Raw genomic sequence first — 17630 nt, forward strand, 5'->3', positions numbered from 1 at the left:
TACTTGGCAGAGTGGATATACAAGGGTTTAAGTTTTAACCATATGTATTTTAAGCCAAAACATGAAACAGACAAACAAAGGGAATTTTATTCTGGTCAATTCATTTATTAAGAACATGCATTAAGAACAAATTTTGATGCTACAATTTCTGTCATTCCTCATAAATTTACATATAAAGCGGCGAGCAAAATAATAAGTGTGAATAATAAATTTTACTTAAATTGACATTTTACAGTATATTTTATAAAGTGACATCTAGGAACTGATTGCTACACAAACTATGCTTATTTTATTATAACTAGTGATCGACCGGAATTCGGTTCGGATCCGGTTTCCGGCCAAAATTACAACCTGAACCGAAATTCCGGTTCCTGTTCCGGGTATATTAAAGATTTCGGTTCCGGCCGGATTTCCGGTTCAAAATGCTACCGAAAATATATATTATAAAGCTTTATTTAGCATAATACCGTTATTATCATTTTAATAAAAATGATTAAAAAAATTTTTTAATTAGTTGTTAAGCTTGAGAATAAATGTTAATAAAATTTGGCTTTGTTTGATGATGAATTTGGCTCCTGCAGCTCATCTTTTTCGCACATTGTAAAAATTATTGCGCAACTTCGAACAGGGGAAAACAATTAATGTGCATTTTGACAATCAAAAAAATCATCTAAGTGTTAAATGATTTTTTTGGATTGTCTAACTGCTTCTCTATGCCTTGGGTTTCGGAAAAACTTAAAAAAAAAATGTAAAATTTTAGTTATTTTTACTACATTAATTTTTGTTTAAATTAGAACTAACTTTTTAAAAATATATTACTTATTTTCGGTTCCGGCTTCGGTTCCTGTTCCGGTTTGGATTTATTTTCGGTTCCGGTTCCGGTCAGGAATATTTAGAATATATATAACCGGTTTGGTTCCGGTTCCGGCAAAATATCTGTTCCGGTCGATCACTAATTATAACAGAGAGTAGTATATTTCCAATTTCTTACAAATTTATGAGGGGAATACCCTATTTATATAATTAACCTACAAATTTGTTGGAGCAAAATAATAGGTGTGTGTTTAATTTAACCTGTTTGCTGCAGGATTAAAAATATTTTATTATTTTTACTTGTTATTGATATAAAGGTAAGGTCAATATTTATGCAACTTATATAAAATAATAACATATCATATTTGTATTGAATTAGAATTAGATATAAAATGGGACGAGGAAAACATTGCACAGCGATAGAAAGAAAACTTATTAGAAATTTAAGAAAACAAGGAAAAACTTACAAGGAAATTTCAGTTACGATGGGATGTTCTCAAAATAAAGTTACAAATGCCTTAAAACCAGAAAAATCACGTGAGAATAGAGGAAGACCACGCAAAACGTGTTAGCGTACGGATGATCACATTACAATTATTTCAAAAAAAGACCCATTCAAGCCAGCAACAAAAATTTTAAATGAAATTAATGAAACTATTAGTGTTTGGACAGTTAGAAGAAGGGTTTTAGAAAGTAAGTTGCCAGCTCGAACTCCGAAGAAAGTACCATTACTTGGTAGAAAGAATATTATGAAAAGAAAAATTTTTGCAAAAAATCATATTGCTTGGCGGGGCCAAGATATGACCAAAAAATGGCATAATATTTTGTGGAGTGATGAAGCTAAGATTAATTTATTTAATTCTGATGGAAAACAGTATGTAAGAAGACCATCAAAGCAAGAACTTTCACCTCGCTTCACTGCGAAAACAGTGAAACACGGCGGAGGAAATATAATGGTGTGGGGTTGCTTTTCCTGGTACGGTGTGGGGCCACTTTTTTGGATCAAAGATATTATGACCCAATATACATACGTAGACATACTAAATAATGTCATGCTGCCATTTGCTGAAGAAAATATGCCGATAATTTGGCATTTCCAACAGGACTGCGACCCAAAACATACATCCAAAGCTGCGAAAGAGTGGTTTACGACCAATAATGTAAAAGTTTTAGAATGGCCACCTCAGTCACCGGATCTAAATCCTATTGAAAAGTTATGGAGGCAGTTAAAACTTAAAAGTTTGAAGTTTGCAGAAAACTAGTGGATTCAATGCCGTCAAGATGCACGGAAGTATTAAAAAATAAAAGGTATGCAACAAAATATTAATAATTTGCAACCCTATTGACTTCCATCTTCATTTTTTATTTTACACCTATTATTTTGCTCGGAGTGGAATTTATTTTTTTTAAATTAAAATATATTATGTATATTTAATAACTTAATTTTTATTGATTTCTGTTTATTTATGTAATAAAATAAAAGTTCTAATAAAAATTCAAATTTTTTATTTTATTTGTTTCAAAGATATTCTCGTATTTGTTAATTTTTTGGTTCGCACCTATTATTTTGCTCGCCACTGTATTTACTGTTTAAGTCCACAAAAAATTGCAAAAGTTGAAGATTGTAATCAGGATTAGTTTGGTCCCTCTTGAATCGCTGCCAATGATTAGCAAAGTTGGAATGCATTGCCTCGGTTGCTTGTTCACTAAAGAGTCCCAAAGAGCAGTTATTTCTAGAAATGAACAGAGAACATGGTTTAAAAGAGCATGACCTTTTGGTGTCACAGTTATTGGAAGTCTCAGGTACAAAAATTTGAATGTTTCTGACTGTAGTTAGTTTCCAAAAAGTTTCCAAATTAAGTTGATACAACATCATGAAGTGTTTGGAATGCACCAGCGAACTTTGCCACTTCTTGAGCTTTGTTCATTAGTGCAAGAGACTCCGACGGAGCAAAATTTTCCAAAAGCTTCTTGCATTCATTTCCATTGAACTGACCCCTGTGGTATGGTTGCATGCTAATGTGCAGCTTCGAAGGCCATTTTTTGGCACCTGGCCACACTTGAAGCAAGCCCTTGAACATGTGATTTACAAAATGAGATGCAATTCCATGGGTGCAATCAGTTCAAGAATCAATGATTCAACTCCTGGAATGATTGGTGGGTGAACAACACTTTTGAACTCTCGGGCTTGTTTTAAATTGCATACTGTTAATTCAAAAGCTTTGAAGCACTCCTTGATGGAGCCTATTCTTTGGAGTGCACCAACATTAGCAAGATCTATTGATGCAATTTGACACGAGCAGCAAGGGTGACCACTAGAATGTGTCTGGATTCCACAGATGATGTTGAAATCTTCAGGTCAAAAGAAACAGCAAAAGATACCTTTTCAGCATGAAGAAGGCCCAAGACTTTTTGATATTTTCATAAGTTTTTCATAAAACTTTTTTGCTATTTTCATAAGTTTCTGGAACCTCTTCAGGCACTGCCACCAGCAGTTGTCTTCTCACTCCAGTATCTTTAGAGGCTTAATGAGTTAGAACTCTGAAACTTTTTTGAGTTAGGTCAGTCTCACATAAGATGACTCCTAAAGTAATTTTGAAAAATGATCCACCGCCATCCATGCCAATCTTTAAAAAGTATTTGTTTTGCAAGTCTCTTGCTTTCACAACTTTTTGTGCAAGATTCTCAAGACTTTTGCAGTGAAGAACACTCTTTGTCTATTTTTGCCAGTCCTATCAGTAGTATATATTTGCGGGTCCTGGCTCATTGATACCCTTATATATGGGGGGGGGGGGGGTGTGTGTGTGTCGATGTTTTTATCCAAGATGGCGTTTTTTAAAATTCTTATCAAGAAGAAGTATAAAAATTTATATTTGACGTCTTTTTCTTCCCTTTTTATTCAATTTTCTTACCGTCTCTTGTTTTGTAGTGACCAATGGCGAATGTTCTGTGAGTGTCATCATTGAGTAGTATTCTTTTGTCATCGTTAGCGCTGAGTGCAATTTTGTTAATTTCTTCTGTGTAAACATCATGGAGATGAGATCGTATGACGTTCATGGTTGCAAGTTTTTCTTTCTTATCCATTAAGCAGTCTTTATAATGTTATTGCTTGATATGATTTTCAACAACGTTATTTTGTATACCTTTGCATTTTTTGTGTTCTTCTTTAGTGATACTCCACATAAAGCATTGATTGTCATCGTTTTTCATGTTGATGATCGCCTTTTTACTTTTTAGTGCAGGAGATAGTTCAATGTAGGAAGAACCGCTGAAAGGTATCCAATCAATCATGTTAACTTCTACTTTTAAAATCTTGCAGCAAGACCTCGTTCAATCGATCAAAGTCCTGCTGCAAGACCTGTGCCTGCTCCTCGTCCCGTTTCAAATGACTTGATTTCGTTCGGGTCTGCTCGCTTGCAAAATCGAGTGACAAGAACTGAACCATCCATCCTTGACACACCTGTTGCCGATTCAACAAACGTTATTGCACCCAAACCTGTTCCTGCACCAAGATGGCTTTCAAGAATTGCAACGACTGTCTACAACGGTTTCAACAAAATAAATGCTCTCGTTGATCCATACGTTCCAACTGCGGTGAAAAATGCAGTGAGCAGCGTGAGAAATGGAGTGGAAGAAAAGATTCATTCTCTCAAAGACGTCGTATTTGGTGCTCCAAAACCTACCAAGATAAAGTTTGTATTGACTAATCATGCGCTAAAACACGTCACTGAGCAATTTACTTACACCCCCTCTGTTCGATATGAAGACCCTGAAGCCTTTATAAACATGGTCAAAGAGGCTGTCATCAAAGTCATTAAAAAAAAAACACAAAAACGAACCTTGTTTTAATTTGCGAAATGACGCGTGTGAATATTGCTACTGGAGAAGAAAATCTTCGCACTGTGGTCTTCCCGTCTATATATGAAATTATTCTCGAATCAACAGACAAAGGAGAAAGCTTTAAAACATGGAAAGAAAGAATTCTTGAAAACATGTCCAACTACAACAAGGAAGGATCCAATTGGAGAGTTAACAAAATTTTAAAAGTAGAAGTTAACATGATTGATTGGATACCTTTCAGCGGTTCTTCCTACATTGAGCTATCTCCTGCACTAAAAAGTAAAAAGGCGATCATCAACATGAAAAACGATGACAATCAATGCTTTATGTGGAGTGTCACCAGGGCGCTTAACATGAAAGAAAAAAACGGTGAGAGAATTGATGAAGACTTGATTCTAAAATCTAAAGAGCTCAATTGGAACGGAATGGAATTTCCTGTCTCTCTTACTCAAGGTATCAACAAGTTTGAAGCGAATAATCCAGATATTAGCATCAACGTCTTTGGGTACGAAGAAAAAATAATCCATCCTTTACGAATATCCAAAATTTTAGATCGAAAGCATAATGTTGATTTGCTGCTCATTTCAAACAAAGACACTAACCATTACTGTCTCATTAAAAACTTTGGAAAACTGGTTGGTTCTTCAGTAACAAAAGGAAAAAGAAAACAACACATTTGCAGAAATTGTATGCAAGCTTATTACCAAGAAGAAAAGCTTCAAAAACATCAAGAAGACTGCTATAAACACATCTCGGTTCGAATTGAACTTCCTAAAGAAGGAACAGCCGTTCAGTTTAAAAACTACAACATGTCCATGAGAGTTCCGTTTGTGGTCAATGCCGACTTTGAAAGTTTCACCAAACCTGTCAACACTTGTACACCTGACTCAAAACAGTCATACACAAAACAATATCAAAAGCATGTTCCAAGCTCGTTCAGCTACTTCATCAAATGCTTCGACGAAACCATTTATAAAGAAAAACAAGTCATGTACACAGCAGAAAGCGAAGAGGATGATGTGGCTCAAAAATTTGTCACTAGTCTTGAAGCAGACCTTACAAAGATTTGGAACGATAGCGATTTACTTCAACAACAATGGAAGAATAAAAAAATAGAAACTGATGAGGATAAGAAGAAGTTTGAAGCTGAAACCAAATGTCACATTTGCAAAAATGATCTTAACGGTGACAAAGTGTGGGATCACTGTCATTTGACTGGAAAGTACCGTGGAGCTGCTCACAACCAATGCAACATTGATTATCAAATCCCAAATTTCATACCCATTTTTTTACACAATTTATCCGGTTACGACAGCCATTTATTCATCAAAAAATTGGCTGGAAAAGATGGAAAATTAAAATGCATACCCAACAATGAAGAAAAATACATCAGCTTCTCAAAAAGCATCAAAGTGAGAGACTATATTGATGAGGGAAAACCAAAAAAAGTAATAAAAGAAATGAGGTTTCTTGACAGCTGCAGATTCTTACCGTTCACTTTAGACAAACTCTCTAAAAATCTAACCGATGAACAATGCAAAAACGTTAGAAAATATTTTCCTGAAGATAAACAGTTCAACTTGATAAGAAAAAAAGGCATTTACCCTTATGATTGGGTAGACTCCATTGAAAAGTTTTCCGAAACGCAATTGCCTCCAAAAAAATCCTTTTACTTTTATTGAAGAATATGCGCATGCGCAAAACGTTTGGGATGTATTTGGATGCATAACGTTTAAAGATTACCACGAGCTGTACAACATCTCAGACGTGCTCATTCAAACAGACGTTATTGAAAATTTTAGAGACGTGTGCATAAAATATTACGAACAAGATCCTGCCTGGTATTACACCTGTCCTGGGCTCGGTATGCAAGCTTGTTATAAAAAGACTGAAGCTAAAATAGAACTTTTTAGCGATCCTGATATGCTTCGCATGACTCAAAAAGGAATACGCGGTGGAATCAGCATGATCTCAAACCGACTTGGAACTGCCAATAACAAATACATGCAAGACTATGACCCTTTACAACCATCCAAATTCCTACAGTATTTAGACGCCAACAATTTATACGGATGGGCTATGAGCAAACCTCTTCCCGTTAGAGGATTCAGATGGATGAATAATGAAGAACTTAAAAATTGGCGCAGCATGCCCTGCATTCTCGAAGTTGATTTGAGCTATCCTGAAGAGCTTCACGATTTACACAACGATTACCCTTTGGCGCCTGAAAGATTAACCATTGGAAAAGTAGCCAAACTCGTTCCCAATTTAAACAATACGTTGTTCATCATGAAAACCTAAAACTCTATGAACGACTAGGCCTAGTCACCACCAAAATTCATCGAGGTTTCACCTTTAGAGAAGAACCTTGGATGAAAACATACATCGGTTTCAACACCGAAAAAAGAACAGAAACACCCTTCGAATCTGATAAGGAATTTTTCAAACTCATGAACAACTCTGTCTTTGGAAAAACCATGGGAAAACATCGAAAATCATGTCGACGTTAGACTTGTCACCACTAAAAAAGAAGCCTTAAAATTATCCAAAAAACCTCAATTCGAAAGCTTCACCATTTTTAATGAAAAATTAATCGCCGTTCACATGAAGAGAAAAAAGTTGGTTTACAACAAACCTGTTTACCTAGGAATGAGCATCCTCGACATCAGCAAAATGTTTGAACACCACTATGACTACATCAAGCCTAAATATGGTGATCGCGCAAAATTACTCATGACCGATACCGACTCGCTCTTTTACGAAATCGAAACGGAAGATTTTTACAAAGACATTGCCGATGACGTAGAAAACAAATTTGACACGAGCGAATTTCCAAAAGACCATCCTGCCATTCAAAACGTCGGTTTCAAAGTGGGATTAAATAAAAAGGTTATCGGCATGTTCAAAGATGAGGCTGCTGGTAAACAAATTAAAGAGTTTGTTGGACTTCGACCCAAGCTCTACTCTTACTATATCACTAAAGAAGAACACAAAAAATGCAAAGGTATACAAAATAACGTTGTTAAAAATCATATCAAGCATCAACATTATAAAGACTGCTTAATGGATAAGAAAGAAAAACTTGCAACCATGAACGTCATACGATCTCATCTCCATGATGTTTACACAGAAGAAATTAACAAAATTGCACTCAGCGCTAACGATGACAAAAGAATACTACTCAATGATGACACTCACAGAACATTCGCCATTGGTCACTACAAAACAAGAGACGGTAAGAAAATTGAATAAAAAGGGAAGAAAAAGACGTCAAATATAAATTTTTATACTTCTTCTTGATAAGAATTTTAAAAAACGCCATCTTGGATAAAAACATCGACACACACACACACACACACACACACACACACACACCCCCCCCCATATATAAGGGTATCAATGAGCCAGGACCCGCAAATATATACTACTCTTATCAGTTGAGATACTAATTTGTAAGGTCGTAAAAAAATCTTGCAAAGCTTGACCGACAGCTACAAAACTTTTTTCAAAATTGGGCTCAACGACTTTGCCAGTTGGTTTAATGTTGATACCAATTGTCTTATTTTTGTGTCAAAAAGAACAGCATCAGCAACAGCATTATCTGTTTTAAGCTGTTGTACAAACAGCTGTTGTACAGCAAGTTTTCTTAGGTTTTCATGCCTTTTTCCTGGTATGCCGAAATGTGGTAGTCTTCAGCCAATTGTTGACAGGCAACTTGCACAGAGTTTTTCAGTGATGGGTTTTGAATTTTGTGCACTTTTATCCAGATCAGTCTAGCTGGAAACTTTTGCATCCTGGAGTTCTGATAAAGGATGTCTGTCTCTTGATGTCATTTTTCCAATTTTACAGATAAAACAACTGCATACAGTGCTTGTCCTTGTAAAAGGTCTTACTAAGATGGAATTAAAATTAACTAATGTAGGATACTCTGCAATAGCACCCTTCTCAAGTCTTCTCACAGTTTTTCTGCAGTCCTCTTGAGTTTCGCTTTTTTTTGGCATTTTAATTTCGGAACATTGAAATTGAAAAAACAAAAATCCACAAAAAAAAGTTAATCAACGAAGTAGTATTTAAAAGAGGGTGAATACACTTTCCTGGAAAATGGGAGCATATCTCTTCCCGGAAAAAAGGAGTTGTGAAAAAAAATATTAATCTGCCAGATAACAAAATATAAAACCAAAAATAGGTGAGAGAAAGACATTGTTATGCAATTGACAAAAAAGCAGATGATTTTTAAATATCCTTTTGTTACCTTTATTTGTCTGTTTCATGTTTTGGCTTAAAATACATATGGTTAAAACTTAAACCCTTGTATATCCACTCTGCCAAGTACATGATTGTGGTGCCAATGTTGCAAATAGTCGCTGTTTCTATTAGCAGCAATAAATAGCTTCTCAATATAGAAAAAAAAAAGTTAAGCTTTGACAATATCTATATGGCGAAAAGGAGATTTATGGACCAAAAACTTTGATTGTGAATATCTCGCTCGGACGGCCATTTTTGATTTTGAAATTTCTTGTGGTGAACCTTGTACCCATATACTATATACTTCTAAAGGGGTTTCCAGGGGACATGAAGTTGGTATTAATTGTAATTTTTACAGGGTGTGCGTCGTAAAATATCGGAAACTAAAAAGATTAAATCTTTTTTTTTTTTTTTACATTTTACTTACATTTCGCAAACCATCTAAATCTAAATTACTTTTTAAAGTAAATTACTTTCACATACTTACTTTTAAATTGATTTACATAGACAAAGAAAAAGTAAATAACATTTTTATGTTAATTACTTTTACCAAGCTTGTGGGATGTAAATCATGCTACATACAAAGACAAGATAGTGAAAAAAAATGCTTGGAAAGAATTTGCATTGTTACTTAACAAAGAAGAGGACTTTCTTCAAAAACAATCAAAAAATTTGAAAGATGCATTAAAGAAATGTTTAGACAAACGTAATAGTAAGACAACATCAGGAGCAGCCGCCTCGAATTTACCAAAATGTAAGTTTTTTGATCAGATGACATTTTTGGATGAAAAAAGTGCAAACAAACCAACCGAATCTAATGTAGATATTGTTCCAGATTTTACTTCGTCATCATCATTTCACTCACAGTGTAGTTTTTCACCATTAAGTCCAAGTACAAGTAGTTGTAGCAGTGACTTAATTCTATCTGGAACTCGTAAAAGATTAAACCATTCCAAGCAACCCATAAAAAAGAAAGCACGGGTCACAAATCAGAACAAGGAGTCATTCTCACAATTGTCTCAATCGTTAGTAGAGTGTGACAAGATGTTAAAAAAGACGATGGAAGATGGTGAAGACGATGAAACTACTCTATTTTGTCGAAGCCGCACGAATTAATTCGCTCCGTGGAAATCCACCTTAACAGATTACCATCGAAATTTAATCAAATACATTGTATTATGAGAAAAACTTTGTAATTACAGTGAAATCTCGTGATAAATCACCGAATTACATCGTACCTCGAGAAATCTCGTAAGAGTTTCGATGTTCTTATTTTTCCAAAAATTCTCTAAAGGTTTTTCCGATTAACTACCGTAGTTTATTTTGACCATCGGTCGCGTATTTTTACGATGGAAAAAAATCCAAATACGCACTTTTGCGTATAAGCCGATGCATCGCCATCGTAAAACTCGTAAGTTTCGTACAAGATTCCCGCCGAGTGCGATGGTGGGATACTCTACCTAAAAACCAGAATGATTACTTAAGCGCCCTTAGGTATGTAAACACCCTTATCTAAGGGTGTAAAACATCTTTAAACATCCTTCTTTCTTTTATTTTTTATAATTTATAACAAGATGTTAAATTCAAATATTCACCTTCAACGATATTATTTCGGCGAAAAACTAATGATAAACAATCAAAATAAAAATATTTTTCTTTAAGTCTGCAGTATCAAACCTTACAGCACTCTTTATGGCATTAGAAGAGAAGTTCATATTTGCAACACGACAACGTAGATAATTTGTGATCGTAGTTACTATAAACTAACAAAGTTTTTGACAGGTTTTTAGGTATAACTTCAAATAAGTCTTTTTAGACTTAATTTAGCCATACAGCATTCAGCGTTTTTTTTTTTATTTTTATTTTTCTCTAGTTTTAATTTTTCTTTATATAGAGATTTTAAAGTTAAAAGTTAAATCAACCATCTGATTTATGATTATGTTTTTCACCGTTACAAATGACGGAACAAAACAACTTAAAGTTCTCAGGTGATTTAAGGCCAGTCCAAATTTTTATGGTAGTTCGTCCTACCTTCTATAACTTCTTTTTAAAAAAAACTGTTTTTGAAAATTTGTTGTCTAAGCTGAATAATACTAAGCAAAAGTTGGGCCAAATTGAAAAAAATATTATTGACAAAAATATGATGGATGACGCATATTGCCTTTAAACTTAAAGATGAATGTTTCAAAAAATAAGGGTTTAAATTGTTAAGCACAACTTTTCTAGTTATCTACGAGCTAAAAGACATCGATATTGAACTATATTGTTTTTTCATACTTCGATTCAGAAGGTAGGGTAGAAAATCTGACGTTTAATTATTTCTTTCAACGACACACACTGAAGTGTCGAGAACTCGGTAATATTAAGCGATTTTGTTTTGAAAGGCTTTTTGATGACCGCATAAACGGAATGGTTTCTGTCGGTGGAAGTTATTCGTAATAAACAAAATAGAGCGTGTGGTCATTATATATGCATATAAATATACATACATACATACATACATACATACATACATACATACATACATACATACATACATACATACATACATACATACATACATACATACATACATACATACATACATACATACATACATACATACATACATACATACATACATACATACATACATACATACATACATACATACATACATACATACATACATACATACATACATACATACATACATACATACATACATACATACATACATACATACATACATACATACATACATACATACATACATACATACATACATACATACATACTTATAATATATATATATATATATATATATATATATATATATATATATATATATATATATATATATATATATATATACTTGCTGCCAGTTTCTCTTTTTTCAGAATTGTCAAGAAGTTTTTCTATTTTCTTGTTCTTTAAGAACATTGAGCACTTTCTATTTTCTATGTTCTGTTCTGAACATTGAGCACTAATTTAGTAAAATACACTAACACAATTTACATCCAATTTAAAAAATCTATTGCAAGTAATAAGTACTCAAGATTTGAATAATAAATAATGTGGTTTTTTACAAATCATTATATTATATACTAATTCATAACATGTTATGAACTCGTGATATATACTCAAAAAATTAGAAAACTTTCTAGTCGGACTTTTTCAGTCATTGCTTTATTATAAACGTTTCAAAAAATCCCGCGGGATCTGAACGGCACAATTTTACGTCACCCTCAGATAAACGAAACAAACCCGAAATTTACGGAGACTGCCCTTAAACTACATGAGTTTTTCGAAAGTTTTTTAAAAGTTTTTTTAAAGTTTTTTAAAACAACTAAAAGTTTTTCAAAGGAGAATGAAGCAAAGAGGGAGAAGAAAATCAACGCCATCTTTTGTACCCAGATAAATTTAAAGTTTTTAATTAGGGAAATTAAAAATAATCTTTTTTGAAAATTTTAAATATTTCTCATTTTTGATGAATAAAACTTTTTGTGGATAAGACTTTTACCGCAGATATTTTTTCGAACTAAATGGTATTTACACTAGTCAGGGCCGTCCCGAAGGGGGTGTAGGGGTGTCACACCCCACACACCCCCAAAGCTGTTATTTGTGCATGTCAGTTGGAACGTTTGTACATTTAGTATTTGAGTTGGCATTGATGCCAACTTGTACATTTAGTGTTTGAGTTTTGTTAAATATTTTTTTAAATAAAAAATGTAAATTTCATATTAATATATTATATACTTTTTGATATTAACGACTTTCGGGAATGAAATAGGGTACCGTTTTGGTGACGTTAAAAAATTACTTTTTAGGCATATCAATCCCATAAGGAACTGCGGTCTTTTTAACCACAACGAAGTTGCACTTGAAGTTTTGTTTTCTTGAGTTTTAAAATATTTAAGTTTCTGTTATACGACTTCCTGAATGAGTAATATAGGGGCAAAACGTAAAAGATTTAAAGTTGAATGTCTAAAATGTGGCAGTATATTTAATAACGATTTTAAAAAACAACACCAAGAAAAAGTACATAATGGGATATCAGTAAATATAAAACACGTTGGTGCTCCCGAAAATCCTTTTCAAAGTACAGTTAAAACTTCCAAAGTGGCAGGGAAACGAGAATTGGTATGTATCTAGTTTAATGTAATATTAAGTTCAACGATAATTATGCTAATAAAGTTGTAGAATAATTTAAAACATCTGAGTTTTAATTTAAGTTAAAACGTAAAACTTAACAAGAAATCAATCAATCCATTATGTATTTTTTAACAAATCAATTAATCCTTTATGCATTTTTTTAACAAATCAATCAATCCATTATGTATTTTTTAACTGTACAATGCATTGTACAGTTACGTAGATTTTAACAATAATTTTTTTTGAAAAAATAAGCGAAAATTTGTCATTTTTAAAACCATTATGAATAGTTGATGAACAGTTTTGAGTGTTGTGTTAATGTACAGTGTACATTCACAACACTCAAAACATCGAATCGATGCATGTAATGACGATAACCCAAGCTCTTAACTTTGCGAATCCGTTGGACGGATCAGAGCTTTATCTAAGTTGTTCAATGATCTAGGAGTACAGAATTTAGAGGGTCGGAGACCTCCAAAACCTAAAAAGTAGGTGTATTTAAAAAAAGGCCCAGTATTTCACTGTTTTCGAGCGTTACAAATTTTTTTTTTGAGTTGGCATTTACAGGAGTTTCAAACCCCCCCCCCCCCCCTAATAATTAGGTTCGGGACGGCCCTGACACTAATTAACAAAAAAAAAAGAATTTTAATACGAAAAACTATAACGACAAAGGAAGATTAAAGCACAGAAGAGTAAGTGCGATATTTTACAGCTAAGATATTGTGTAATACCTCAAAATTTGAAAACAACTAGTTTAAGGAAGTACAACTGAAAGAAAATTTGCTATTGATCTTAAAGATAAAAAAAAAAAAAAACTGTTGAAGGGTATGTCAGTGTTTACTTTAAAAGCAAGTAATTTGATTAATTTGAATATCTAAGTATTGCAAAACCAAGAAAATTTGCCTTAGCCTAAATATCAAATTTTTTCTGTTTATATATAAATGAATTTGTAAGTAATGCTTACTCGAAGTGTAGTTACTGAGGGTGAAGATTCTAAGACATCATTGAGAGTTCTTTAATAATAAACACATGAAATCGGGAGATCATGCAAATATTCGGTGCCATTGAGTTTTGTATGATAGTTTTGATTACAGTTTCTATATTCAGAGGATATCGTAAACTCTTATCAACTTTATAAAAATTAAAGAACTTCGTCTTCTCATTGAAATGGAAAATCAGCTCATCCTAGAAATGGAAAAAAATTACTTTTCTTTTTAAAGTGAAGTTGAAAAATGTATCGCAAACTTATAATCTAGTATTGGATTGAGGATTGTGAAGAGTTACCTATCAAGGTCAGTGCAGGATAGTATCTACCAAATACCTATGTTTCTGGGAAAGATAAACCTGCTTGAGAAAGTATTGTGAGCGTGCATGGAAGGACAAAGGTACATCAAAGTACAAAAATCCTTTCAAAAGATTGCACAGTCGTGCTTTTAGAAAGAGTTAACTCCCGATTAAAAATATTCTGTTCAAATCATTTTACAGATGACAGAGGTCTTGGAATATCTTTTTACCAAGAACTTATCTGTATAGAACACATCCAAGAAAATTTCTCCTCTTGAGCTGAGAGGTGGGTTTAAAATTTGTATTATTCTCAAATCTTATCACAAATGAAACGTAAAAATCGATTCACACATTTTTTATGCCGGTGGACAGAGTAAGCCCTCCAACTAAAACTTAGAATAGAATTGCGATTTTAAAAGTAAAAGTTCAGAGTCATTTTATTTTTCTTCAAACTTTAATTTTAGTTTATCATATTGGTACGTACATTAATGATACATTAATGGTCCTTTCAGATAAAAATTCTTGCCTCACACAATTTTTACGTCAGCTCTAAAAATGTAATTTCATGCTAAAAGTTTTTTAAGGGATAGTTTTTTTTTAAATATTTCTCACAGTGTTGACACTTTTTGAAGCAAAATTTGAGTCGTGAAATCATTACATAGAATCTTCTTAGATAAAAGTCTTACAATTAAGTTGAGAAATCGCTTTTAGGTGTTCCACAGTGAAATTCACAACAACACACTTAGATCATTTTTTAATTTACCATAAAGTCTTCAAAATATTAGTTTTACTTTGGTTTCATGCGAAATGTAAACAAAGATTTCTTTACGCAATGAATGGGAAGTAGTTTTTAAATCGGGAAAAAACAATTTTCAAATTGCAAAATGATTTAACATCGCAAGATCAACTGTAAAATTCAAACAGTCAAAAACTATTAAAAGAATTTCAGGAAATCGTAATAAACGGATTTAAAAAAAAATTGAAATAGAAAAATATCAGGGTTTCGATTTTAAAGAACCCAACGCTGTCCTTGAGAGATTTGGTCAAAAAATTTAAATGTAGTAAGTCAAACGTCCATAAAATACTTTGATCGCGTGTTTTTCTTCACACCATTAGCAAATAAAATTTCAAAACGCTGTCTGGCTAAAAAAAATAAAGGCATTCACCGTTTAAGAACGTCCTAAAATGGCTGCTTCACGCAAAATTAATATCTCTTATTAAATTAATACGAAACTTATATCCAGGGCCGGCGCGAACACGTAATTTTTTTTTTTTTTTTTTTTGGGGGGGGGGGGGGGTGAGTCAAAAAAGTTGCCGACTAATTATTCTTCGTCATTATTAAGTAATCATTTTAGTATAGTATAGTTGATTACTAAAGTAACCAAAAATAAGCATTATTTTAATAATATAAAAACTCGTATTTAAAAAAAAAAGACATATTTTGAAGACTTTTTTTTCAACGGGTTTAGAAATTTCCTAGTAAACATTTATTCTCCGTTGTGTTACTGAGGCCCACCTTTCAACAACCCTTTTTAAATCAACTTTGTCCAACATATCTTTATTAGTATTAAAAACCATTACATTTTGAAGTCGATCATCGTGCATTGTGGATCTTAAATAATTTTTTATCAATTTTAGTTTGCTAAATTTTCGTTCATTTGATGATGTACTTATAGGTACATCATCAAATGAACGAACATTTAGCAAACTAAAATTTTATCTTAATATTTTATTTATAGTTGGCAAGATTTTCTTGTGCATTTCTGATACATTAAAAATATCTGATAAATTTGAAATATATTCACAATGATGAATCAACACAAAAAATTCAGAATAAATTCCTTCATAATCAGTTATCTTAGCTGCATCACAGCCTGGAGGAAATAATTCTATAATTTTTTTAAAGTCATCTACTAAGTATTTGGTACATATGGTGCTTTTAATAAATTAAATAACGGTTCAATGGCTGAAATACATTTTTTTTAAATGCTCAGAAGACAAACAAACTAGAGAATCTAAAACTCTGATCTATAAAATGTATGAAAATCAAATTTTGTCTGAGAATTCGAATTAGTATCTATGCTTTTTTGCAACACAGCAAAAAATATAACGCTAACATAACGGTTACATAACGGTAATTGAAAAGTTTGGCGTTATGTTCACCGTTATGTAAGTAATAAATATGTCTAAAGCGTTATGTTGGCGACAGTTATTTGTATATTTGTATATAAATGTAAGGCGTTATGTTTAACCGTTATGTTAACCGCTATGTTGGTTGGAAATATGTCATCACATAATAATATGACATCGTAAAAGTATTTGTAAAAAAAGCGCGAATTGAAAGATTCTTGAAAAATAGTTTAATTGTTGCACGAGGTTTTTTTTATAAGAAATAAGATAAGTTGATTATATATATATATATATATATATATATATATATATATATATATATATATATATATATATATATATATATATATATATATATATATATATATATATATATATATATATATATATATATATATATATATATATATATATATATATGATTGATTATGATAGAGAATTTTATGCTGATTCAGAAAAATAGAAAAACATAGGCCTGAAAATTAACGGAAAGTGCTCTAATTCGAAGTCAAAGTTGTAAAAAATCCCACTAAAAACCCTAATATTCGCCATTTTTTTTCAAAACGCTTTCATTTTTAACGAAAACTAATTACCGTTACATTGCGCAATAAACAAACCTGGTTTCCATCAGCCTTTACATAACTGTTTTAAAGTATTATAACGAAATTGTTATAACAAAATGAAATTAATGGAAGATTTCAAATAAAGGTTGAACTTAGAATTTGAGAATGCAGACAAACTGATGAATAATTATCATTGTATCGTACGCTGGTTTTTTTTATTTAAAAAAAATGGTTTAAAGGTTACTATTTCTAAATTTTACATGTGATAAAACAACAATGAACTAAGTTTCAAAAGTTCTTCTTTTAGGAAAAAAAAACTGTTGATTTCTTTTTTAAAATTTATTACAAAAGTACATTACTTGCAATATAGTTTATTCTCTAATAAATCAAAAAACGGCTCTTTTCATTGCCACAAAAACTTGCGCAAGATAAACATACTTTAACAACTTTTTTAACGTAAAAACCATGCTATTAATGTATTGCTTTTGTCAGCAAAAATATCATTAACTTATTATTTTCAAAATGGTGAATATTAGGGTTTTTAGTGGGATTTTTTACAACTTTGACTTCGAATTAGAGCACTTTCCGTTGGTTTTCAGGCCTATGTTTTTATATTTTTCT

General features: G+C 32.2%; 2 protein-coding genes across 2 annotated transcripts; both read left to right on the top strand.

The window, feature by feature from the left end:
• The first annotated feature begins 1190 nt into the window (after nucleotides 1–1190).
• LOC149890299 (uncharacterized) lies at nucleotides 1191–7897 on the top strand. The gene is made up of 3 exons (XM_090086397.1): nucleotides 1191–2121; nucleotides 2409–2609; nucleotides 4914–7897. The coding sequence occupies exons 2-3, from the start codon at nucleotides 2553–2555 to the stop codon at nucleotides 6333–6335; spliced, it is 1479 nt and encodes a 492-aa protein (XP_089942523.1). The 5' UTR covers nucleotides 1191–2121; nucleotides 2409–2552; the 3' UTR covers nucleotides 6336–7897.
• Nucleotides 7327–10014, top strand: LOC149890300 (uncharacterized). The gene is made up of 2 exons (XM_090085246.1): nucleotides 7327–7573; nucleotides 9443–10014. The coding sequence occupies exons 1-2, from the start codon at nucleotides 7327–7329 to the stop codon at nucleotides 10012–10014; spliced, it is 819 nt and encodes a 272-aa protein (XP_089941372.1).
• Nucleotides 10015–17630: the final 7616 nt, after the last annotated feature.

The sequence above is a fragment of the Hydra viridissima genome, unplaced genomic scaffold (genome assembly GCF_058129835.1).
Source record: "Hydra viridissima isolate aposymbiotic clone 2 unplaced genomic scaffold, HvirCarnegie_v1 scaffold_4, whole genome shotgun sequence".
NCBI classification, from domain to species: Eukaryota; Metazoa; Cnidaria; class Hydrozoa; order Anthoathecata; family Hydridae; genus Hydra; species Hydra viridissima.

Bases quoted from the DNA above. Each gene is read 5' to 3' on its own strand.
- LOC149890299 (XM_090086397.1), top strand. From the start codon at position 2,553: ATGAACAGAGAACATGGTTTAAAAGAGCATGACCTTTTGGTGTCACAG. The intron at 2,610-4,913 runs GTCTCAGGTACA...TCCTACATTGAG, and splicing joins TGGTGTCACAGTTATTGGAA to CTATCTCCTGCACTAAAAAG.
- LOC149890300 (XM_090085246.1), top strand. From the start codon at position 7,327: ATGTTTGAACACCACTATGACTACATCAAGCCTAAATATGGTGATCGC. The intron at 7,574-9,442 runs GTAAACAAATTA...TATGTTAATTAC, and splicing joins GTTCAAAGATGAGGCTGCTG to TTTTACCAAGCTTGTGGGAT.